The sequence below is a fragment of the Salvelinus alpinus genome, chromosome 9, assembly GCF_045679555.1.
Source record: "Salvelinus alpinus chromosome 9, SLU_Salpinus.1, whole genome shotgun sequence".
NCBI lineage: Eukaryota > Metazoa > Chordata > Actinopteri > Salmoniformes > Salmonidae > Salvelinus > Salvelinus alpinus.
In genome coordinates, this window is record NC_092094.1 from 14,646,612 (window position 1) to 14,672,235 (window position 25,624).

At 41.8% G+C, this 25,624-nt stretch overlaps 2 protein-coding genes across 2 annotated transcripts; both read left to right on the top strand.

Moving 5' to 3' along the window:
* The first annotated feature begins 241 nt into the window (after positions 1-241).
* Positions 242-6,957, top strand: cav2 (caveolin 2). Its single transcript, XM_071416078.1, has 3 exons — positions 242-851; positions 3,363-3,550; positions 5,119-6,957. The coding sequence occupies exons 1-3, from the start codon at positions 702-704 to the stop codon at positions 5,267-5,269; spliced, it is 489 nt and encodes a 162-aa protein (XP_071272179.1). The 5' UTR covers positions 242-701; the 3' UTR covers positions 5,270-6,957.
* Positions 6,958-8,069: 1,112 nt separating this feature from the next.
* Positions 8,070-18,532, top strand: cav1 (caveolin 1). The gene is made up of 3 exons (XM_071416079.1): positions 8,070-8,565; positions 9,366-9,536; positions 18,047-18,532. Exons 1-3 carry the CDS (start codon positions 8,530-8,532, stop codon positions 18,386-18,388), a joined length of 549 nt encoding a protein of 182 aa, XP_071272180.1. The 5' UTR covers positions 8,070-8,529; the 3' UTR covers positions 18,389-18,532.
* The last annotated feature ends 7,092 nt before the right edge of the window (positions 18,533-25,624 follow it).

Genomic DNA, 25,624 nt, shown 5'->3' on the forward strand with positions numbered 1-25,624 from the left:
ATCCTCTGCCTCAGACATCACGCCATAAAGGGTTTTTCTCTACCAGTGTGGGGGTTGGGAGCACTACAACATTCAAACATAGCCTCTATGTGTGTCCGTGTGTGTGTGTTTGTATTTTTTTATATTTCCCAGCCTCACATGCACGTCTCACTTGTTTCATCCTCCTCTCCTCCTCTCCCCTCCACATCACTCTTATTTGGAGAGTGTGTGATAGTGGATGGAGAGAACAAATAGAGCAAGAGGAAGTGAAGGAATGAGACCATGATGATAGAGACTGATGATTGAGGCTCTTTGTGACTTGGCACTCAGACACTTCATGCTTATCTGAATGGAAATGAGTTTATTTCTAGGGTGGTCAGTGTCCAGTTGATATACATATTGAGATATTAACAAATAATGTCCATTACAATCTTGCAAGATTGGCCTAGTTCAATATAGGCTAGTTCAGATCATTCGATTCTAATCAGACAAATGTATAAATAAATACAGTGTCAAATACAAAAATGTTTGTCCTCTAGTTTAAAATTTCAAGGCGACATAACTTTTGCTTGTTGTGTCTACTACCCCACATTCCGCGCGGGGCGTGGGTCCGTTTCAGATGCGCACGGCACGGGTACAGTTCCAAATGCAAAGAGCGCTCACAGCTTCTGACCAACGACAGCTCTACGCCGCTCACCGCGTCGCAGGACTGTCAAGTGAAAATGGGTCTCGAAAAGGTGAATTACGAAACGAGTATTATCATGGACGAGGACGAGTTCAACAGATCAATCGAACCGATTCTGTCGAAAAATGACAAAGTATATTCGGCGATTCCAGACCGAGATCCCAATGACGTAAACGCGCACTTAAAGGTAAGCTACCCTATCAGTGTATCAGCACACCGTTCGCTTCGGGTTTCACAAAGTAAACTACAGTATGTGGATATGCCTCTATCAAGCCATAGTTCGATACTTTCATCATGTCATTGTTACTTTGCCATAGGTAATAAACTAATAACAACATTGTAGGCTGTGCATGCGTAATAGCTGCACAAATCATTGCTATTGCCTATGAGTATAGTTTATAAATTGGCTGTGAGTTTTCATTTGGAGTTTTCTTATCCATCCATTTCCTGAACCAACCTGGTCTCAGAGCATTTCGTATTATTCTATACGTAAATCCAAGATCCCACTTCAGTATGATACAGTGGGGCAAAAAAGTATTTAGTCAGCCACCAATTGTGCAAGTTCTCCCACTTAAAAAGATGAGAGAGGCCTGTAATTTTCATCATAGGTACACTTCAACTATGACAGACAAAATGAGAAAAAAAAATCCAGAAAATCACATTGTAGGATTTTTAATGAATTTATTTGCAAATTATGGTGGAAAATAAGTATTTGGTCAATAACAAAAGTTTATCTCAATACTTTGTTATATACCCTTTGTTGGCAATGACAGAGGTCAAACGTTTTCTGTAAGTCTTCACAAGGTTTTCACACACTGTTGCTGGTATTTTGGCCCATGCCTCCATGCAGATCTCCTCTAGAGCAGTGATGTTTTGGGGCTGTTGCTGGGCAACACGGACTTTCAACTCCCTCCAAAGATTTTCTATGGGGTTGAGATCTGGAGACTGGCTAGGCCACTCCAGGAACTTGAAATGCTTCTTACGAAGCCACTCCTTCGTTGCCCGGGTGGTGTGTTTGGGATCACTGTCATGCTGAAAGACCCAGCCACGTTTAATCTTCAATGCCCTTGCTGATGGAAGGAGGTTTTCACTCAAAATTTCACGATACATGGCCCCATTCATTCTGTCCTTTACACGGATCAGTCGTCCTGGTCCCTTTGCAGAAAAACAGCCCCAAAGCATGATGTTTCCACCCCCATGCTTCACAGTAGGTATGGTGTTCTTTGGATGCAACTCAGCATTCTTTGTCCTCCAAACACGACGAGTTGAGTTTATACCAAAAAGTTATATTTTGGTTTCATCTGACCATATGACATTCTCCCAATCTTCTTCTGGATCATCCAAATGCTCTCTAGCAAACTTCAGACGGGCCTGGACATGTACTGGCTTAAGCAGGGGGACACGTCTGGCACTGCAGGATTTGAGTCCCTGGCGGCGTAGTGTGTTACTGATGGTAGGCTTTGTTACTTTGGTCCCAGCTCTCTGCAGGTCATTCACTAGGTCCCCCCGTGTGGTTCTGGGATTTTTGCTCACCGTTCTTGTGATCATTTTGACCCCACGGGGTGAGATCTTGTGTGGAGCCCCAGATCGAGGGAGATTATCAGTGGTCTTGTATGTCTTCCATTTCCTAATAATTGCTCCCACAGTTGATTTCTTCAAACCAAGCTGCTTACCTATTGCAGATTCAGTCTTCCCAGCCTGGTGCAGGTCTACAATTTTGTTTCTGGTGTCCTTTGACAGCTCTTTGGTCTTGGCCATAGTGGAGTTTGGAGTGTGACTGTTTGAGGTTGTGGACAGGTGTCTTTTATACTGATAACAAGTTCAAACAGGTGCCATTAATACAGGTAACGAGTGGAGGACAGAGGAGCCTCTTAAAGAAGAAGTTACAGGTCTGTGAGAGCCAGAAATCTTGCTTGTTTGTAGGTGACCAAATACTTATTTTCCACCATAATTTGCAAATAAATTCATTAAAAATCCTACAATGTGATTTTCTGGAATTTTATTTCTCATTTTGTCTGTCATAGTTGAAGTGTACCTATGATGAAAATTACAGGCCTCTCTCATCTTTTTAAGTGGGAGAACTTGCACAATTGGTGGCTGACTAAATACTTTTTTGCCCCACTGTATGTCACATTTCGTATGGTATGTATTAATTTGTGTATGTCCGTCACCCATTTTTTTATTATATGTTACGGATTACAATTCATATTATATGTTACGAATTTGCAAAATTAAAAAAATGTGATATGATATGTTACGATTTCTAGATAGACTAGGGGTTAGGGTGAAGGTTAGGGTTAGGGTTAGGGGAAGATTTAACTAATATGCTAAGTAGTTGCAAAGTAGCTAAAAAGTAGTAAGTTGTTGAAAAGTTGCTAATTAGCTAAAATTTGTCCAGGATGAGATTCTAACTTGTAACCTTTGTGTTGCATTATACACCTACCCATCCACCCCAACCAAACACCCAATTTTCGTTTTTGCCTTAAGTAACCATCTGTCTTATTTAACCATACCAAATGTAACATATCATATCGTGTCTCAGATTTTTTATTTACTATGTTACATCTAGTCTATGAGACCAGGCTGCCTGATCAGACAGTTCAGAAACATCTGATTGTTTGTTTGTGATTATACAGGACATATGGTGACAGATGGGTATATGAATGAATGATTCCTGACAAGATGTCTCCTTCCCCAGGTTGGTTTTGACGATGTGATAGCAGAGCCCAGTTCGAGCCACAGCTTCGACAAAGTATGGATAGGAAGTCACGCTGTCTTCGAACTGGTCAAATATGGCTTCTACCTAATATTGACCACCATCCTTGCTGTGCCCATGGCGTTTATCCTTGGTATTGTCTTCGGGGTCTTCAGCTGTGTTCATATTTGGTATGAACATCACATGCTATCTTGTTGTTTCGGTGCTTGGCCAAGGGCCAATGTTTCCTTTGCCTGTTTTGCTGCCTAAATGTTTTGTCCCATTGATGACAGAGAGGGTGGTATACTGCGTATCAGTTTGCACAGTTAAGCTGGTATATTGACATTAACATAAGCTATTTAGTTCACATCATAGGTAGGGTAAAACTGTGAATGAGTTTGAAGTGTTTTAACTTGATTTTGGTAATTATTTCATAACCTTTCCATATCCAGGTATATAGGCCTATTTTCCATTATGTACTATTTGCGTGCCAGTGGACACAGGTGCCTAAAATACCACTCAAAACTATCTTTTGGTATTTGTTTCAGTAGTCCACTGATGATACAGTCAATAAATGTGTTACATGTCAACAATCAAATTTTCAAGATATAGAACACAAAAAAATACAGAAAGTGTCATAGTATGATGTGTTTTGCTATATCAACAGTGGACTAATGAAAACAAATACCGAAAGATAGTTTTTGAATGGTATTTTCCTTTAAGTTGTAGGGATATCGTGCAACTCCTTACATTCACAAACTGCCTGAGAGCCATTTAGTAGGCTGGCTACTTGCTGAAACAACACCAAAAGTTAGGCACTGTATAAAAAGTTAGGAGGAATGCAGTGTTCCAGTCGTAGTGGAAAAATGCCCCCATAACCCCTGCCAGACAGTTGGCATTCTAGTCTGTCTTGCAGCACTGTAGGCCTATTTTCAGAGGAGAGTGGGACATTCCACTAGAATAGATAGGCTACATATTGTTTTGGGCATTGTTTTGTCGGCATGTCACAAAGTAACTTTCATGTGACCTTTACTACAGTTTCTGGACTAGTTTCTCAATGTCTCAATGTCTGTCTCTCTACAGAATTTATTCTGCTTAAAGCCATTGTCTGCATCCCAAATGGCACCCATAATGCCCATAGTGCTTTGGTCAAAATTAGTGCACTATATAGAGAATAGGGTGCAATTTGGTACGCAGTTATTGTGTAGAGGAAGAGGAAGTCGGCACTGTCTGTCACAGCTTTTATGGCGGATAAGCAATGTAAATATGGCTTTGGTGACATAGGCAGAAATCAATAGAGGGTCGAATGGCAACTGTAGCAAATAGTTGACCCTGTGTATGGTCAATAGATGGCTGGGGTTTGGCTGAGTGTTCCAAGACACAATGGCAGTAGAGAAAGGCACATTAATAACAACACACTCCCTAGCCTTAATACATATTGCAGGCTGCAAGCATTCATGAAAGTCTGCATTAACTGTTTACGATTATGAATATCCCAAAGGGACAAAGTAAGACGATGAAGAAGGCTGTGTGTTGAATGCATGTTAAGAGGTGCTCTGCGGTCTGTAACAAGCACAACTTGTTAAGGCTTTCTCATGCACTTGATATTAAACTCAAGGTTATAGGTTTCTCGTAATGTAATACATATATGTGTAATAGCTATGCACGACTACACACTATGTGCATTGGAAGAATACTGCATGTTTGTGATGCACAGTTGAACCTGTTGTTGTGGTCCTTCCTTTTCTCCTCCCCGCAGGGTGCTGATGCCGGCGGTGCGGAGCTGTCTGATGGCGCTGCCCTCTGTCCAGGTGGTCTGGAGCAGCCTGACAGACATGCTCGTCACCCCCGTCTTCCACAGTATGGGCCGGTGTCTGTCATCAGTTCACGTCAAGACCACAGACAGCTGATAGGGGCTTTTCTTCCCTGTCATGAAGACGCACAGAGGGGGGAAAACAGGGGTCAGATGAGAGAGACATAAAAAGGATTTATTTAAGGCTATATCTTTTTTGACATATGTCTAAGTGGAAAAATAAGATATCCTTTACTCATGTTTGTGTTGAAATATATAAGCTCTTTATAAAGCCAACATCAACACTCCATAATATCTGGTAGAATTATGATAGAATAATTTATAAGAAGGCTAACTGCTACCTGTAAAGTGATGATACGTTTATAAGTGGTCATAAAGGTTGATTGGGGTAAACTTCCCTTAGACAACACCATGACACCATCTGGGTAATAACATGATCCAACATGATCATTTATGTCATCTGGAATTTCACAAAATATGAATAATAAGGTTTGATGTTGATAGAAGTTCTTGTGTCAAGCTTTATAAAGGGTTTTTATGTATACTGCCAAAAGGACCATTTTGCATTTGTGACCAAAACAAATTATTGTCATTCCATAGTTCTGATTCTGATTCTAAAGAACTGTTTTAATCATATTCGATCAGATCAGGGCAACATGGTTTTTGACGATAAGGCATCATACCATCCCTGACAGCAGACATGTAATATTTGCGTAGTTTCTGCTTTTTATGTGATATATATATAGCAGAGAATTCGGCTGGAAATTGAATGAATGAATTCCTTCATATGTTTTCTGTAAAAGAGTGTACATAGATCCAAGATTCTGGGATGCAACTTATTGCATACTTGTGCAGCCTTATTTTGCTACTGCTGTGTTGATCTCGCAGTGCTTTGGATATATTTTTGGGCGTTAGCTTTTATACTAAGGGGCAGTTTCCCGGACATAGATTAAGCCTAGGGTCTAGCCTAGAAATTCTCTATTAAGCTTCCTTTTTATCTCCATTACGCTTGCTTTTCTGTGTCCGGGAAACCATCCCTAAAAAACCTACGGTAAAAACCTAAGACAGTTATATGCATTTAAATAAGAAGTGGACTAAATGTCCAATATAATATAAAACAGGAGTATTGGCTCTCTAACTTACTATTTATATGCCACGCACATTTGTCATGTTTCTTGATTGTCCATGTTTTGATTGAAGTCATGAAAAAACTGGACAGAACTTGCTGCTTGTGTTCCTTAAGATAATGAGGTGAATACACTCCAGTTCATTCTATTGAGTGAAGCCTTGATACACTTGTCAGGTACATGGCCTACACTCTTAGAAAAAAAGAAAAGGTACTATCTAGAACCTAAAAGAGTTCTTCAGCTGTCCCCATATGAGAACCATTTGAAGAACCCTTTTTGGTTCCAGGTAGAACCCTTTTGGTTCCAGGTAGAACCCTTATGTGTTCCATGTAGAACCCTTTCCACAGAGGGTTCTACATGGAACTCAAAAGGGTTATACTTGGAACCAAAAAGGGTGCTCTTATGCTCTTATGCTCTTAAAGCAGACCATGTCTGTACTTGGCTGAGTTGGTTCTTCTCTACTGAGAGAAAATTGCAGGTGTGATTGTATCGGTGTTGAGTTTGGCCTGGAGTTTTTTTTTTATGAGATGAAACAATGTAGTAAAAATGCACAACGATATGATTCTAATTCTGCTCAACAAACGACACGTATTCTTTGATTTGTGTAAAGTACCAAAAATGTCTTTCTTCACCAAATAAAGAATCTTATTTCAAAAAATTTCGGAGTATTGCTCTCTCTGTCTGTCATAGAAGGTAATGAGAACTGTGATAGGAGGGCTAGGGAAATTATTCTCAGTGTCAGTGCCAGAGAAAAGTCATAAATTACTAACTGAGCTGGTCTGATTGCACAAGACACTTTCCTATATAGAGAGGAGAAGAGTAGCCTCTGCCTGTGGGCCTATGGAGCATGACCTGGGGCTCAGATTATAACCTACAGGTTTACACACAGCACAATACTGACTTGGAAGAATATTCTATACTGTTAATCTGCAGGTTTACACACAGACAACATTCTACTGATTCAGTAGAATGTGAAAAATATTCCATACTGCGATGATGGTTCTACAACGTTCGTCCAGCGAAATTCCCCAGATTTATGAGTTGTTTGACTTATGAGCCTTCAACGTATCTGGGTCAGCACATGTACCTTCTGCCTACAGTTATCCTCCTGGTTACAGGCCTTCAGTCTAATGTGAAGTGTATTAATCTACTTCTCCCTGATGCCAAAGACAAGAGGAATGGGTCTTCTTTCTTCTACATTTGGGTACTCCCTGTGTGATCTGGAGCCAGAAGGCATATTTTCCAGAACCTTCTATCTTGCACAAATAGCACTGATACAAGACTGATAAGAAAAAGCAGCTGTCTCCGTTTTTTGTATACAGCAGTACTGTGTCTAAAGACAGTTTTCTCCTCAGGGACATTAAAGATGATCCTAAAGAACCTTTTTATAAACGAAAGCTGGACACTGACTTTTTGCATAGTCTAGACCTTAGCTAACTCTGCAGTAGATTCCCACTGATCTGGTTCTCTTCCCTAGAGAATAGCTACAGTCAACTTCTAGTGACTGAGTTCTGCAATGAAGAGGGGCAGTACTGTGTAGCCTAGGTTACCAATTACAACCCCCATAAACTCTCTCACACACAAGCACACAGGCTGAAAATACCCCTGACATGACTGTTATGTCTCTGGGACTGATGTCATTTCCAAACCAAGCTGAGTTGTTTCCCTGGGCAGAGAATCAGATAAAGGAATGTAAACAGACTACCATGACCAGAACAGGTTCATAATCGTGACAGAGCATAGGGCTGGGGGATATCAATCTCTCAGTTCATTCAGGAAAGACAGCAGCCAGCAGAAACGACACAGCACACACACAGGCCAAATTGAAAACATAATCTTAGTAGTTGAACAGATCAGGTCAGTTTCTCCACCACTAGCTCCTGCGTAATGTGTTGAGCAGTAGGTTAATGACGGGTTACAGTTTCATCCCGCTGCACTGCTTGTCTAAACAGGTGACTACTGAATGAATGAGACGAGCATTCATTAAGTCCATGCAGAGGCACGTCGAGATTTCTCACTCAGGTCTCTCCGGCGCCTTAACTTGAACTTTGCGTTCAATGAGCGCAACGTAAAGATAAGCGATAGGATTTGGTAATATCCCCGGAGGAGCCCCCAAGTCGTTAACAAACAGTCCCCACGCCTCCTCCTGTTGATTTGCTCCCTCTGTTAAGCTGACACTGTCTTGCTTCAACAACAAACGGGTGTGTTAGCACTTCAGGCGCGGGACAGCATGACTGGCGGACTCAAGGACTGCGAAACTGACGAGGTAAGGTTTTCTTTTGGACTGTATCCTGTCACAATCCAACTTTTTATTTTACCGTTTTTATTTTTACTGTATTTATACTTTTGTTATGGATATTGAATCATCTGTGAGCAAAACATTTTCTCTGGCTCGTTCTCATTGTGACATTTATCGAACATGCCCTTGGAAGATTGGGAAACTGGAACATTTTTAACTCCAAAGCGCTAGTTGCTAATCTTTTTTGGCACCGAGTTGTGAACGTTACTCCCACTCCTACTGGGCAAATGTGCAAGCCCCTCTCGTCTCCATTAGCACTGGCATGATACATTTACAGTTATTTATTAACTAGCCTACGCTTCTAAGATTCTGTGCGTTATTTCATTTTGAATCCACTCGAAACACACATTTTGTGCGCACTATTTTGTGCGCACTTAGAAGTCTGTCAAAGTTTTGGTTAGAATGTTAATTATATTAGACTAAGTCAATCGAAAATGCAATTTCCATTAAAAGTTGATGACAGTTTACATGAGTGAAAATACGCTTTTGATGCCTTATGTGAGAAAGGTTCTGCGTTTACAGAGAATGGCAGGCCGAACGATCTTTTACGCACGCATTGTGTGAGCGCTTGGAGATGACCCCTTGCGGTGAGAGACGGATCTCTGCTATTGAGGGGTGTGGTGCTACCCTTTTAAAACCATCTCAGGCTGGGGCAGGCTGCTAACTCTGGTGCGCTCCGGTCAAGTCGACCTTCTCTGCCTCTCTGCCCGTCTCTCCACTAACTTATAAAAGTATAACGCTTCTCTTCTTCACCTCCGGACCCACAGGAATTTCTGCACTCGCCGTTCATCAGAAAACAAGGGAACATTTATAAACCTAATAACAAAGACATGGATAATGACAGTATGAGCGGGATGAAGACGATGCAGGATGTCCATACAAAAGAGATCGACCTGGTGAACCGGGACCCCAAGCACATAAACGACGACGTTGTAAAGGTGAGTCCAACACCGAACCAGTCCGTAGACGGTATATTTACCCATGAAGGGAAATAATTGTTCATGGATATTTTCGCTTAGTAAGATTTCACTTTGGATCTTTTTATTTACTTAATTTATTAGACTGGTTTGATACGATTATACAAGTGTTTTATCTAATCGTGGTTTAGGCTAAAACTAGTTCAGTTCCAATATTGCATGTGAGTTGGTTTTGTACTTGGACACATTATATTATGAATGTTCCCATTATAATATACCCAGGAGGCCTGGAAATTGTCACTCGCACGATTACTGGGCAGACTAGGAGCTGCTAAATATGCATAGTAATCTGCGCGCGTACCAAAGTACTGGTTGGTGGATCGCATGGCATTCTCGTGTGTAGACTATACTATGAGTTTTTCGGATTCATGACCCCAGTTTACAATGGTTTACATGGATCAGAATAGGTTTGTGAAGGGCTCAACACATGCGTAAATGTGATGCGTACGCAGCAGCGTCTCTTGGCTGCAGTCTTTAGCCGAACATCTTTGCTCCAGTTTTGGAATGGAGGAAACATCACGAATTTTCTGTTCTTTTAACAAAAATGTTCTCACAGTCCTTGTTTTATAGTTACACGTGCCTCATATTCAGTGAGTGAGTTATTGCAGAGCAAACTTATTTCCAAAGTAGACTCCAACCACACTGTGCCCATTTTGTGTTTATGTAAAATATGAGTTTGTTGAGAGAAACCCTCGCTGACGTTACTGTGGTACTTGTGAAAACGACCTGTCATGCGTTGGTGGGATCAGAAAGGCTCAGGTGACACAGTCAGAGTCTATGTCCCAAATGGCATCCTATGCCTTATGACCCTGTTCAAAAGTAGTGCACTACATAGGAAATACGGTGCCACTTGGGACATAGGCTGTCCGTCTATCCTCATGTCCAGCTGGGTTCTTGTTTCATCTGTAAAGAGTCAGTTACCACTTGGAGAGGGTCAGCCGTTTGAAGTAGTGAACTTTGCCTTCATAAAACTGGGAAACACCCAAGTAGCTGCAGCAGCAGGCAGGCCAAAGGATCTCCCTCTCTCTCCCCTCTCCTCCCCCTCCCACTGCTCTGTCCTATGTCCCCCTTTGTCTCTCTCCCTCCCTCTCTGCAGTTCACAGGGATGTGTCAACTAGGGAGCAATGACCACATTCTCTCAATTCAATTCAATTCAGGGGGCTTTATTGGCATGGGAACATATGTTAACATTGCCAAAGCAAGTGAAGTAGATAATATACAAAAGTGAAATAAACAATAAGCTCTCTCCCTTGTCTCCTAGTCTCCCTCCTTGTGTGCAGTTTCTCCATTTAATTTCAATAGGTTCGTTCATATAAAAAGAGAATATTGTATGTTAATGGTAACAGGGAACACAACCCACACAATTTAGATAAAAGTAGAGATCATTGTAAAAAATTTTTTTTATCTGTATTGCAGTTTTTCCTCTCTCTCTCTCTCTCTCTCTCTCTCTCTCTCTCTCTCTCTCTCTCTCTCTCTCTCTCTCTCTCTCTCTCGCTCTCGCTCTCGCTCTCGCTCTCTCTCGCTCTCTCTCTCTCCAATTCAAAGGGGTTTATTGGGCATGGGAAACATATGTTTATGCAAGTCAAATAGATAATAAACAAGAGTGAAATAAACAATAAATAAATTAAAAATGAACAGTGAACATTACACTCTCTCTCTCTGTCTCGTTCTCTGGCTTCCTACCAACCCATTGTGACAGTGAGTCAGACTCTCCAGCATGCTCAGAATAGAATACAGCCTTATGATTCTGCTCTTTTAATCAAATCTACAGACCGCTAGTGTAATCATCTGAAATCACATGTTTCCTCCCAGGCTATAGAAGTTTGGAGTTCTAAATGTTGTCAATGGAGGTGTGTGTTTGGGGTGCCCTAACTATGCTGCTGTTATGTAGAACAGGGAACACACACACACACACACACACACACACACACACACACACACACACACACACACACACACACACACACACACACACACACACACACACACACACACACACACACACACACACACACACACACACACACTACTCTCTCCTTCTGCAGAACCATGTGGACCAGTAGATCTTAAAGTTGGAATTTCGGCAGCTGAACTCCCTCAACCGGCTACATCAAAGAATCACCATCAATGAAATCCATGCAGAGTTTGGAGAGTTTGCCCTGGGAATAGAATATTTTCCTCTCATAAAGCCTGGTTCTTTATATAGCCTATGGCCAGGCCGCCTTCTGTTAAACCCCGATGGGGCTGAGTCTGAGCTGAGCAGACATACCCACGGTCACACTGTGCAACGCAGACAGCAGCGATCGGCTCGCTAACCAGCCGCTAGTTAACATCTCCCTGCCAAACTCTCAAGAATGACGGGACTCCCTGAGGAGGGAGGCGGGAGGCACATTATATTGGGAAATTAAGACATTCAGGCTTAATGGACAAGCTGAGGCAGGGTTTCCCTTAGATTGTCCAGGCGGGGTGTAAACAAAGGCCCCAAATCAACATTCAGGGCTAATTTATTAAGCAACAATTTCAGTTGAAATCAATTGAAGCCAAATTATTTATTTTAGGTGGGGGCAAACAGACCTAAGTAGGGATGGCCCGCCCTACTTACACAATGGTGGAGGAAACACTGAACTGAGGCATTCAGCACTCTAGGGACATTTACATTTACATTTAAGTCATTTAGCAGATGCTCTTATCCAGAGCGACTTACAAGTTGGGACAAAATGAAAAAATATATTACAGGTCTCTCTCCAGATTTCAGCCAACCAGACTGCTCACATGTTGTCCCTGAGAACTAGTTTGTTGTACTGTATGCCAAATCCCTAAAGGGGTGATAGGGGCTGAGACATTGTATCTATCTAGCCAACCATGACTTGCCCACCAATAAATAAAGAAGAAAGAAAGAATATGCTGCTTGGCTTTCCCTCCATATTACCTAGGGGTGTTTCTCATGAAGAATGTTCTTCTCTGTCCACTATAGTTCAATCATCCATAGCAATAGTAAAGTAATAACAACTCCCTGAAAAAAATGTGATCTTATCTTATATTTATGTTTTTCTAAACTGGGCTTTAGAAAAACATAGGCACTCTCGTTTACAATTTAAAGTTTTGTAGTTTTTAGAAAAAATGTAAACGTTACATTTCAGCTGCTGACAGCCCTCATCAGAACCATTATACACAGACCTCTCATTTATTCTCCATCGAAGTGATGGAAGCTGTGTCTGTGAGCTGACAGTGCCTTCGGAAAGTATTCAGACCCCTTGACTTTTTCCACATTTTGTTAGATTACTGCCTTATTCTAAAATTGATAAAATCTTTTTTTTTACTCATCAATCTACACACAATACCCATAATGACAAAGCAAAAACAGTTATTTTCTTTTCTTTTGCAAATGTATTAAATATAAAAACTGAAATATCACATTTACAAAACTATTCAGACCCTTTACTCTGTACTTTCTTGAAGTACCTTTTGAAGCGATTACAGCCTCGAGTCTTCTTGGGTATGACGCTACTAGCTTGGCACACCTGTATTTGAGGAGTTTCTCCTATTCGTCTCTGCAGATCCTCTCAAGCTGTGTCTGTACTTTTCTCTGTCATGATGGATGCACAGCTATTTTCAGGTCTCTCCAGAGATGTTAGACCGGGTTCAAGTCCGGGCTCTGGCACTCAAGTACTTTCAGAGACTTGTTTCCGAAGCCACTCCTGCGTTGTCTTGGCTGTGTGTTAGGGTCGTTGTCCTGTTGGAAGGTGAACCTTCGCCCCGGTCTGAGGTCCTGAGTGCTCTGGAGCAGGTTTTCATCAAGGATCTCTCTGTACTTTGCTCCGTTCATCTTTGCCTCAATCCTGACTAGTCTCCCAGTCCCTGCCGCTGAAAAACACCCCCACAGCATAATGCTGCCACCAGCATGGTTCATCGTAGGGATGGTGCCAGATTTCCTCCAGACGTGAAGCCTGGCATTAAGGCCAAAGAGTTGGTTTCGTCAGACCAGAGAATCTTGTTTCTCATGGTCTGAGAGTCTTTACATTACTTTTGGCAAACTCCAAGCGGGCTGTCATGTGTCTTTTACTGAGGAGTGGCTTCCATCTGGTCACTCTACCATAAAGGCCTGATTGGTGGAGTGCTGCAGAGATGGTTGTCCTTCTGGAAGGTTCTCCCATCTCCACAGAGGAACCAGAGCTCTGCCAGAATGACCATTGGGTTCTTGATCACTTCCCTGACCAAGACCCTTCTCCCCCGATTGCTCAGTTCGGGCGGGCGGACAGCTCTAGGAAGAGTCTTGGTGGTTCCAAACTTCTTCCATTTAAGATTGATGGAAGCCACCGTGTTCTTGGGGACACAGAATGTTTTTGGTACCCTTCCCCAGATCTGTGCCTCGACACAATTATGTCTTGGAGCTCAACGGACAATTTCTTCGACCTCATGGCTTTGTTTTTGCTCTGACATGCCCTGTCAACTGTGGGACCTCATTTGACAGGTGTGTGCCTTTCCAAATCATGTCCCATCAATTTATTTTACCACAGGTGGACTCCAATCAATTTGTAGAAACATCTCAAGGATGATCAATGGTAAAAGGATGCACTAGCAGAGGGTCTGAATACTTATGTAAATAAGGTATTTCTGTTTTTTATTTGTAATACATTTGCCAACATTTCTAGAAAACCTGTTTTTGCTTTGTCATTATGGGGTAATGTGTGTAGATTGCTGAGGATTTTATTTTATTTCATCCATTTTAGAATAAGTCTGTAACATAACAAAATGTGGAAAAAAACAAGGGGTCTGAACACTTTCCAAAGGCTCTGTACAATACAGTACTCAAGATGTATGGCTCTGGAAAATGAAATGGATGTTGCTGGCTTTTGCGGCGTAAAGAACAATGAGATTTATATTAAAGAGCTTCACCACCAACTGTTATTTTATCCTATAAGTTTAGCCTGTTTAGTTTAGCAAGTTCCCTGTGTACACAGTAATAGCTGGAAGGATTGGCTACTGAATAAAATGAACAAAGACCTATTTTGATATTGAAAATGAATTTTTACTTGAAAATGCGCTAGACACAGGTGATGTTAAACCCTCTGACAGCGACACGTCTCTCGCAGACAAAACACACACGCAATAAGTAACTGTAAAATAAATATTTGCTGTATCATGGGCTTGGTAGCAAAGAAGAGAGTAAAAGAGAAAGAGAGAGAGAACGAGAGAGGAGTAGTGAGAGTGGTAGTACGAGAGAGAGTGGGAAAAAGAGAGAAAGAAAGAGAGAGAGCACGCGTGTGTGTTTTTCCACTTTACAATCTGCACTAAAACGTGTGTGAGGTCATGGGTACTTGGGAGGCACGTCGCAAACCCATCGATCGCCTGAGAAGTCTGTTTACACTGAAAATAAATAAATGTCATGGTTTACCTCACTGGGGCCCATCTGGCTTCTCTTTACTACATGTAGGTACTAGAGACCTCCACATATACTGTAGCTGGGAGGACTTTAATACAGGATCTTGGAGGCTCTTAGGTGGTGAATATAAACTGAACTGTATTAGAGAGAACTCCAGGGTAGAGAAGGGCCTTGTAAACTGAACTGCATTAGAGATAACTCCAGGGTAGAGAAGGGCCTTGTAAACTGAACTACATTAGAGAGAACTCCAGGGTAGAGAAGGGCCTTGTAAACTGAACTACATTAGAGAGAACTCCAGGGTAGAGAAGGGCCTTGTAAACTGAACTACATTAGAGATAACTCCAGGGTAGAGAAGGGCCTTGTAAACTGAACTACATTAGAGATAACTCCAGGGTAGAGAAGGGCCTTGTAAACTGAACTGCATTAGAGAGAACTCCAGGGTAGAGAAGGGCCTTGTAAACTGAACTGCATTAGAGAGAACTCCAGGGTAGAGAAGGGCCTTGTAAACTGAACTGTATTAGAGAGAACTCCAGGGTAGAGAAGGGCCTTGTAAACTGAACTGCATTAGAAATAACTCCAGGGTAGAGAAGGGCCTTGTAAACTGAACTGTATTAGAGAGAACTCCAGGGTAGAGAAGGGCCTTGTAAACTGAACTACATTAGAGAGAACTCCAGGGTAGAGAAGGGCCTTGTAAACTGAACTGCATTAGAGAGAACTCCAGGGTAGAGAAGGGCCTTGTAAACTGAACTACATTAGAGAGAACTCCAGGGTAGAGAAGGGCCTTGTAAACTGAACTGTATTAGAGAGAACTCCAGGGTAGAGAAGGGCCTTGTAAACTGAACTGCATTAGAGAGAACTCCAGGGTAGAGAAGGGCCTTGTAAACTGAACTACATTAGAGAGAACTCCAGGGTAGAGAAGGGCCTTGTAAACTGAACTGTATTAGAGAGAACTCCAGGGTAGAGAAGGGCCTTGTAAACTGAACTGCATTAGAAATAACTCCAGGGTAGAGAAGGGCCTTGTAAACTGAACTGTATTAGAGAGAACTCCAGGGTAGAGAAGGGCCTTGTAAACTGAACTACATTAGAGAGAACTCCAGGGTAGAGAAGGGCCTTGTAAACTGAACTGTATTAGAGAGAACTCCAGGGTAGAGAAGGGCCTTGTAAACTGAACTACATTAGAGAGAACTCCAGGGTAGAGAAGGGCCTTGTAAACTGAACTACATTAGAGAGAACTCCAGGGTAGAGAAGGGCCTTGTAAACTGAACTGCATTAGAAATAACTCCAGGGTAGAGAAGGGCCTTGTAAACTGAACTACATTAGAGATAACTCCAGGGTAGAGAAGGGCCTTGTAAACTGAACTACATTAGAGAGAACTCCAGGGTAGAGAAGGGCCTTGTAAACTGAACTACATTAGAGAGAACTCCAGGGTAGAGAAGGGCCTTGTAAACTGAACTACATTAGAGAGAACTCCAGGGTAGAGAAGGGCCTTGTAAACTGAACTACATTAGAGAGAACTCCAGGGTAGAGAAGGGCCTTGTAAACTGAACTACATTAGAGAGAACTCCAGGGTAGAGAAGGGCCTTGTAAACTGAACTGCATTAGAGATAACTCCAGGGTAGAGAAGGGCCTTGTAAACTGAACTGCATTAGAGAGAACTCCAGGGTAGAGAAGGGCCTTGTAAACTGAACTACATTAGAGAGAACTCCAGGGTAGAGAAGGGCCTTGTAAACTGAACTACATTAGAGAGAACTCCAGGGTAGAGAAGGGCCTTGTAAACTGAACTAGATTAGAGAGAACTCCAGGGTAGAGAAGGGCCTTGTAAACTGAACTGTATTAGAGAGAACTCCAGGGTAGAGAAGGGCCTTGTAAACTGAACTGCATTAGAGAGAACTCCAGGGTAGAGAAGGGCCTTGTAAACTGAACTACATTAGAGAGAACTCCAGGGTAGAGAAGGGCCTTGTAAACTGAACTACATTAGAGAGAACTCCAGGGTAGAGAAGGGCCTTGTAAACTGAACTACATTAGAGAGAACTCCAGGGTAGAGAAGGGCCTTGTAAACTGAACTACATTAGAGAGAACTCCAGGGTAGAGAAGGGCCTTGTAAACTGAACTGCATTAGAGATAACTCCAGGGTAGAGAAGGGCCTTGTAAACTGAACTACATTAGAGATAACTCCAGGGTAGAGAAGGGCCTTGTAAACTGAACTACATTAGAGAGAACTCCAGGGTAGAGAAGGGCCTTGTAAACTGAACTGTATTAGAGAGAACTCCAGGGTAGAGAAGGGCCTTGTAAACTGAACTACATTAGAGAGAACTCCAGGGTAGAGAAGGGCCTTGTAAACTGAACTGCATTAGAGATAACTCCAGGGTAGAGAAGGGCCTTGTAAACTGAACTGCATTAGAGATAACTCCAGGGTAGAGAAGGGCCTTGTAAACTGAACTACATTAGAGAGAACTCCAGGGTAGAGACGGGCCTTGTAAACTGAACTGCATTAGAGAGAACTCCAGGGTAGAGACGGGCCTTGTAAACTGAACTGTGCAGTGTCTGAAATGACACCGTATTTCCTATATTGAATTGGAATAGGGTGCTGGCTGGTTCTGACCAAAACCAGTACTTGGGAATAGGTCGATGGCTCTGACCAAAAGTATTGCACTATTTTGGGAAGAGGGTGCTGGCTATTTGCCCTCTGATTCAGACACTTCTACAGTATGTTTCTCTGTCTTGTGTATCAGTGTCTGTCAGGAATGTGAAGAGATGGTTTAAGAGGGTAGAGAGAGTAGGAGGGCCTCATACAGCATGTGTAGCAATCACAAAATGTTTTGTGAAGGATGGGGTAGGAGGGTGGGTGGGAGGGTAGTTTGACCTGGTTTGACTGCTCGTACCAGTCACTATGAGGAGACATACATCTCTTGTAATATTTCTAGTACTTGTGTAACTTCAGAACAGGGGCACAAATGTATGGGGGGGCAACAGCTGTTTTCATATTTAAAAAAAAATCTTTTTCATCAGTTTTTTGCTTAGAGAGTGACTGTCTAATTGAATCATTGCTGATTCATTGATTTTAACAATTACTCTTCTCTCCTGTCAGGTGGACTTTGAGGATGTGATCGCAGAGCCTGCGGGCACGTACAGCTTCGACGGCGTGTGGAAGGCTAGCTTCACCACCTTCACAGTGACCAAGTACTGGTGCTACCGTCTCCTCACTGCCCTGGTGGGCATCCCGCTGGCGCTGGTCTGGGGCATCTTCTTCGCCATCCTGTCCTTCATCCACATCTGGGCGGTGGTGCCATGTGTCAAGAGCTATCTGATCGAGATCCACTGTGTCAGCCGCGTCTACTCCATCTGCGTCCACACATTCTGCGACCCGCTGTTCGAAGCCATGGGCAAGTGCTTCAGCAGCATCCGCATCAGCACCACCAAGGGGGTATAGAAAAGACGAGGAAGTGAGGAAGAAGAGGAAGAGGAAGGGAGGAAGGGAATAAGGAGGGGCGGTGTGGAAACCATAACTAACAGATTGAAAAGGGGGGAGAAGTCACCAGAAGAAAAAGAAAAGAGAGGGAACAACTTCTGCTAAAAGATGAAGTGAGACATTTCCAGTGCTGTGCTAGGGATGTTGGAGGTAAGGGGACCAAGTAATAGAGAGCATCTGGCCCGGCTTCTCTTTCTTCCTCGACAACAATGGTTTCTCTCTCCAGTGCTGGTTTAACCAACAGGGGCACAGGATTACATCGAGGGTCATTCCTTGGGCTCTTTGTTTTTCTGTTTGTTTTTCTTTCGTTTTTTATTCTGTATTTGTTAGCGTTGTTTATCACTGCAAGAGCATCACGCTAGCCCCCCCCCCCCCATCCATTCCTTCCATTGTTCCAAAATGTTGTGTGACCCTCTCTGATTATAGCTTGTTTATTAGGGGGTATTGGTTGAATGACTGGTAAGTTAATTGATTCATTGATAGGCTGATATAATGGATGGTGGTGTCCACTCTGCTGGGTTTGTGTGTTTGTGGCCTGTTTTTTGGGAGGGGGATGGTTTGGGTGGGGTGGAGGGAGAGAGGGGGGGATATCCCTGTGCCTGTCCCGCTGCGCTGTTTTGAGAGACAAATCCCACCTGACACAGCACAAAATCCTATACCCAAAACCTTATCAACGCTCCTCCCTCTCAGCCCCCTTACCCCCACTGACCCCTTCTCACCCCCCCCCCATGCCTGCCCTGCCTCCCAGTCTGAAACACTGAACCTGCCCTTGTTTCTGCATGCACCGCCACAAAGCCACCGAGCCAACTAACACACTGCTGTCAGTCTATACGCCCAGACAGACACACAGCTATAGGACAACCTCACTCACAGAGCCTGCACTCTGCCCAGTGCCACATCATGACATCCTAATCACTCTCTCCATCAACATTCAGCTCCAGTTCTACTACAAGCCAGAGAGACTCAATTCCATGACAACAACCAGGTCTTAAATACAGTTTTCATATTGTTTCTATGTGACCGAGAATGTTTTTTAAGTTTGAATTTGAATCTCGGGAGAAATATCACTTGATCTTTGTTTTAATACATTCACACCCTAGGATCTTTTTTTATACCATTGAGGTCTCTTCTCTTCTAAAATGGACAGCAGGATGGACCTCGTATGTTGATACACATTGTGGTAGCTGTAGCTAAATAACCATAGCTTTTCATTCCTACACCTTCTAAAGATGAAGAACTTTTGTTTTAAACTTTGTTTCAATTTTGTTGTTTTATGCTAGCCTTGCCCAATAAATGCACAAGTTGAGTAGCATTGTCATATATAATCTATTTAGTTTTTTCCCCAAATGAGTTTGGATGAGTTAAGTCCCTGGTTGACTAGTTTGGTCTGGTGTAGCGTTCTGCTTGTTGGCTGTGGACATACACCACCAAACAAGGACAATCAGCTAACCGGTCTCCCTCCCCTGAGACCACTGCTGTTTGACAACGAATGGGAGCATGTTTTTGTTCTATACTGACATGAATCTCACTTTGTCTGCATCCCAAATGGCACCCTATTTCCTATATAGTGCACTACTTTTAACCGAAGCTCAGTATGGGACCTGTTCAAAGGTAGTGCACTAAGGAATATGGTGCAATTTTGGGATGTCTCCTTTGACTCGTTCAGCTTTTGTCTACCTGCTGTCTGTGAAGATGGTAAATATTAGCACGTTGCTTGATTTAATTAGTTTTTTGACTTGATGAAAAGGTCATGTATTTTTATATTAAAATTGAATTTTTCCTTCCCTTGCTTTTACTGTACAATCTCACATCACGCTGTGCACATTAAACATTTGTATAATCCAATCTGCTAGCCTGCTTGTATTGCTTCTTTGTTTGTGTTGTTTTGGTTTGTGAATCAGTCTCTCTTTGTTGTCATGTGACTTTGACCTTATTTATTTATTTGACCTTAGAGAGAACTTGATGTTAGCCTACATTGTGCAAATAAGCCTACAGGCAATATAACCCAGAACACAGAGACACTTTAGCGTATATAAAAATGCACACGGAAAAACCACATGATTTCACATGTGAAATCATATTAAAACGTGATTTTGGAACACTACACATGTGATGATATTTCACATGATTACATAACCTTTAACATGTGGATTCAAATCTTCACATGTGAATATTTTTCACAATTTCACAGGACTCATTAAGATACAGACTCAAACAGCACTTTTAACATACGGTGGTCACAACTTAAATATTTGACACACAATTACGTTGTGTATGTTTATTTACACAGTACATATTATTTAGCATGTCCTCACCTGGGATTTGGACTCACAACCTATTGGTTCACGGCATTCCAATCTTTGTCTTACGCCTACCATGTCTGTGTCAATGACAGATTTCACCTGTATTCCTACACTTTGGACTTAAGTAAATCTCAGCCTTTTTTTAAAAAATACAATATTTATCATAGTGATTCAGGAGTAACATGGAAACAGAATAATATGCCCCGCCAACATTAGACAAATATACAGAAAACCCTCAAATTGATGAAATATGTAATAGAAATCAATGATGAGAGAATAATCAGATTAACTGATAAGTAAAACGACAGTGGAGACGGCAGTCTTTTACTAAGTGCAAAGATGTATTATACTGTAGGTAATCAATGTGTAGTGAAATGCGAGCAGCATTCCCCAAATCCACAAGTTTTGAGTTCAAGTCCCAGGTGGGGTCATATTGTAAAAGCCTGTACTAAGTGATCAGGTCAAATGGAATCATATTTTCAGAATTGTACACAATTATAGCTGAACAGGGAACCACTTCCTTTGAATGCCCCATATCATTTCATTCCCTTACAACAACAACAAACGGGAAAAAGCTGTTGAGCTGAAATGTTCACATGTAAAAGAAAAGAGACATGTGAGGTCAGTTGTTCACATGTGAAACCATAGAGTTCACCTGATAACACCCACCACCTTTTCACCAGAATAACGTGTTTTTCACATGTGAATGCTATTCCACATGTGAGAGTTCGATTTTCGCATGTGATTTTTATTTTAAATTTAGCAATTTTTGTTGTCACATTTATTTTACATGAGATCGTATTTTCACATGCTCAAATTTCTATTTTCATGGTACGGTATCCCATGTTGACATTTTGCAACCCTATGTTGTAACTTTTATTTCATATGAGATCATGTTTTCACATGTGTAGTTTCATGTTATCACATGTTGCTTTTACATGTTATCACATTAACTTCAGATAAGATCACATGTAACCAGAAACAGGGTAAACAGAAACAGGGAAACAAATAGTTGAGTAATATGCACTGCAATGTTTGAGAAAACAGGACCTATTTCAGTCTTGATTTATACTAAAAACCATGTAACTGAAGTGCGGCCAGAGGCAAGAAACTCCCTATACAACTCCATATAGTTCCATTTAAAAAGTATCTTTATTCACTACCAGACTGCCACAGTATCAGTAGCATAATGACCTGGGGAAAGTATTACAAGTAGCACATGTGAACTCTAAATGTAATACACGTGAACAACTGACTTCACGTCTCTCTTTTTTTTTTTACATGTGAAAACTTCACTTGGGATTGTTTTGTAAGGGAATTCAATTATATGGGCGTTTCAACGTAAGTGTTACGCTGTTCAGCTAAAATTGTGTAAAACATCTTTAATCAATGATAGTATGATTCCATTTGACCAGATGATTTAGTACTGACTTTTCAATAATCCCTAATAATCCCCACCTGGGATTTGCACTCACAACCTATAGATCTTTCTGCTGTGCCTCAAAGTCTGCAGCATTTTTCTGTAACGGAATGACATTCATGTGGTTTGTCTGTAAATGGGCACCTTCCCAATGGTTTAAGTCTTTTAAAACACAAGCATTTGCTGTAGGCATCCTTGCTGCTCACACTTGCAGACTGTTCAAAAGAGGAGCTCTATCTGGATCATAAGACTAGCCTGAGGTAAAAACACTGCATGTTGAGGCTACAACATAATTATTCACCTGTACTGTAAGATTGAGCAGCGGTTAAGACTTAGACACACACACAGGGATAACAGTCAATCACCCCACGTGTGTTGACAATATCATTCAAAAAGCTGCTGTAGGTCTATTTGGCCATTTATAGAACTTTGCATTGACAGATAAATTTAACTCACAAAGAATCCTAATATTTAGTTTTCATCATAACTGTAATTCATTTTTCCCAGACATAAGCCCTCCATCAGTTTTTTTGTATTTTAAGACATACGGTTGAAGTTGGAAGTTTACATACATTTAAACTCAGTTTTTCACAATTCCTGATATTTAATCCTAGTAAAAATTCCCTGTCTTAGGTCAGTTAGGATCACCACTTTATTTTAAGAATGGGAAATGTCAGAATAATAGTAGAGAGAATTATTTCTTTCAGCTTTTATTTCTCTCATCACATTCCCAGTGGGTCAGAAGTTTACATAGACTCAATTAGTATTTGGTAGCATTGCCTTTAAGTTGTTTAACTTGGGTCAAACGTTTCGGGTAGCATTCCACAATAAGTTGGGTGAATTTTGGCACATTCCTCCTGACAGAGCTGGTGTAACTGAATCAGGTTTGTAGGCCTCCTTGCTTTTTCAGTTCTGCCCACAAATTTTCTATAGGATTGAGGTCAGGCCTTTGTGATGGCCACTCCAATACCTTGACTTTGTTGTCCTTAAGCTATTTTGCCACAACTTTGGAAGTATTCTTGGGGTCATTTTCCATTTGGAAGTCCCATTTGCGACCAAGCTTTAACTTCCTGACTGATGTCTTGAGATGTTGCTTCAATATATCCACAGAATTGTCTTGCCTCATGATGCCATCTATTTTGTTAAGTGCACCAGTCCCTCCTGCAGCAAAGCACCCCTACAACATGATGCTGCCACCCCCGTGCTTCACGGTTGGGATGGTGTTCTTCAGCTTGCAAGCGTCCCCCTTTTTCCTCCAAACACAACGATGGTCATTATGGCCAAACAGTTCTATTTTTGTTTCATCAGACCAGAGGACGATCTTTGTCCCCATGTGCAGTTGCAAACCGCAGTCTGGCTTTTATATGGCGGTTTTGGAGCAGTGGCTTCTTCCTTGCTGAGTGGCCTTTCAGGTTATGTCAATATAGGACTCGTTTTACTGTGGATATATATACTTTTGTACCTGTTTCCTCCAGCATCTTCACAAGGTCCTTTGCTGTTGTTCTGGGATTGATTTGCACTTTTCGCACCAAAGTACATTCATCTCTAGGAGACAGAACGCGTCTCCTTCCTGAGCGGTTTGACGGCTGCGTGGTCCCATGGTATTTATACTTGCGTACTATTGTTTTTACAGATGAATGTGGTACCTTCAGGCGTTTGGAAATTGCTCCCAAGGATGAACCAGACTTGTGTAGGTCCCCAAAAAAATTCTGGGGTCTTGGCTGATTTCTTTTGATTATCCCATGATGTCAAGCAAAGAGGCACTGAGTTTGAAGGTAGGCCTAAAGATACATCCACAGGTACACCTCCAATTGACTCAAATTATGTCAATTAGCCTATCAGAAGCTTCTAAAGTCATGACATCATTTTCTGGAATTTTCCAAGCTGTTTAAAGGCACAGTTAACTTAGTGTATGTAAACTTCTGACCCACTGGAATCGTGATACAGTGAATTATAAGTGAAATAATCTGTCTGTAAACAATTGTTGGGAAAATGACTTGTGTCATGCACAAAGTAGATGTCCTATCCAACTTGCCAGAACTATAGTTTGTTAACAAGACATTTGTGGAGTGGTTGAAAAACGAGTTTTAATGACTCCAACCTAAGTGTATGTAAACTTCCGACTTCAACTGTACCATGCTTTTCAGAGGGTCATGTACTAATACTGTATATATTCCTAATGATCATGGCAAAGCAATCAATTTTTTAATGTAACCACTGACAGTGCTTGGAACTAGGCTGACAGTTCCAGGAACTAGGCTGACAGTTCCAGGAACCAGGCTGACAGTTCTAGGAACCAGGCTGACATTTCTAGGAACCAGGCTGATAGCTCTAGGAACCAGACGGACAATTCTGGGAACCAGGCTGACAGTTCTTGGATCCAGGCTGACAGTTCTAGGAACAAGACTGACAAATCTAGGAACCAGACTGACAGTTCTAGGAACCAGGCTGACATTTCTAGGAATCTGGCTGATGGTTCTGGGAACCAGGTTGACAGTTCTGGGAACCAGGACGACAGTTCTAGGAACCAGGCTGACAGTTCTGGGAACCAGACTGACAGTTCTAGGAACCAGACTGATAGTTCTAGGGGCGAGGCTGACAGTTTTAGGAACCAGACTGACACATCTAGGAACCAGACTAACTGTTCAAGGAACCAGGCTGACAGTTCTAGGAACTAGACTGACAGTTCTAGGAACTAGACTGACAGTTCTAGGAACCAGACTGACAGTTTTAGGAACCGGACTGATAGTTCTAGGAATTAGGCTGACAGTTCTAGGAACCAGACTGACTATTCTAGGAACCAGACTGACAGTTCTAGGAACCAGACTGATAGTTCTGGGAACCAGTGTGATGGTTCTAGGAACCAGGCATTGTCAATAGCTCTACACATATACAGAGGTTGCCAGCCAGAGTCGCTTCAAATGACTGGTTACCAGAGTTTGTCACAGCAAAATTATCCTGCAGCTACAGGATTTGAATGTAATGTTGCTTGATCGGAGGTTAGGCTATTAACTGGACAAAAGTAGGCTACAGGAAAAGTGCAATACTGTCAATATAACCGTGTGTTAGTTTGGGCTTTCAGAGAATTTATGTAAATCAGAAAGCTCATCTGCAGTTCCTGTGATGCAGAAAAATTTGCAGCAACAAAAGATGAATCAAATTAAGATCCTACACCTGTAAATGAACAAGAGAGATACGGTAATGTTCCGGCCCACTCTTTTTTCTATTGTAACATAACTCACCTATGTTGGATATGACAGTACTGGGCCTAGAGAGGTTTAATTAAAAACCTCTTAAGGATCAGCCCCTTTTTTTCAAGTTTTTGCCTAAAATGACATACCCAAATCTAACTGCCTGTAACTCAGGCCCTGAAGCAAGGATATGCATTTTCTTGGTACCATTTGAAAGGAAACACTTTGATGTTTGTGGAAATGTGAAAGGAATATAGGAGAATATAACACATTAGATCTGGTA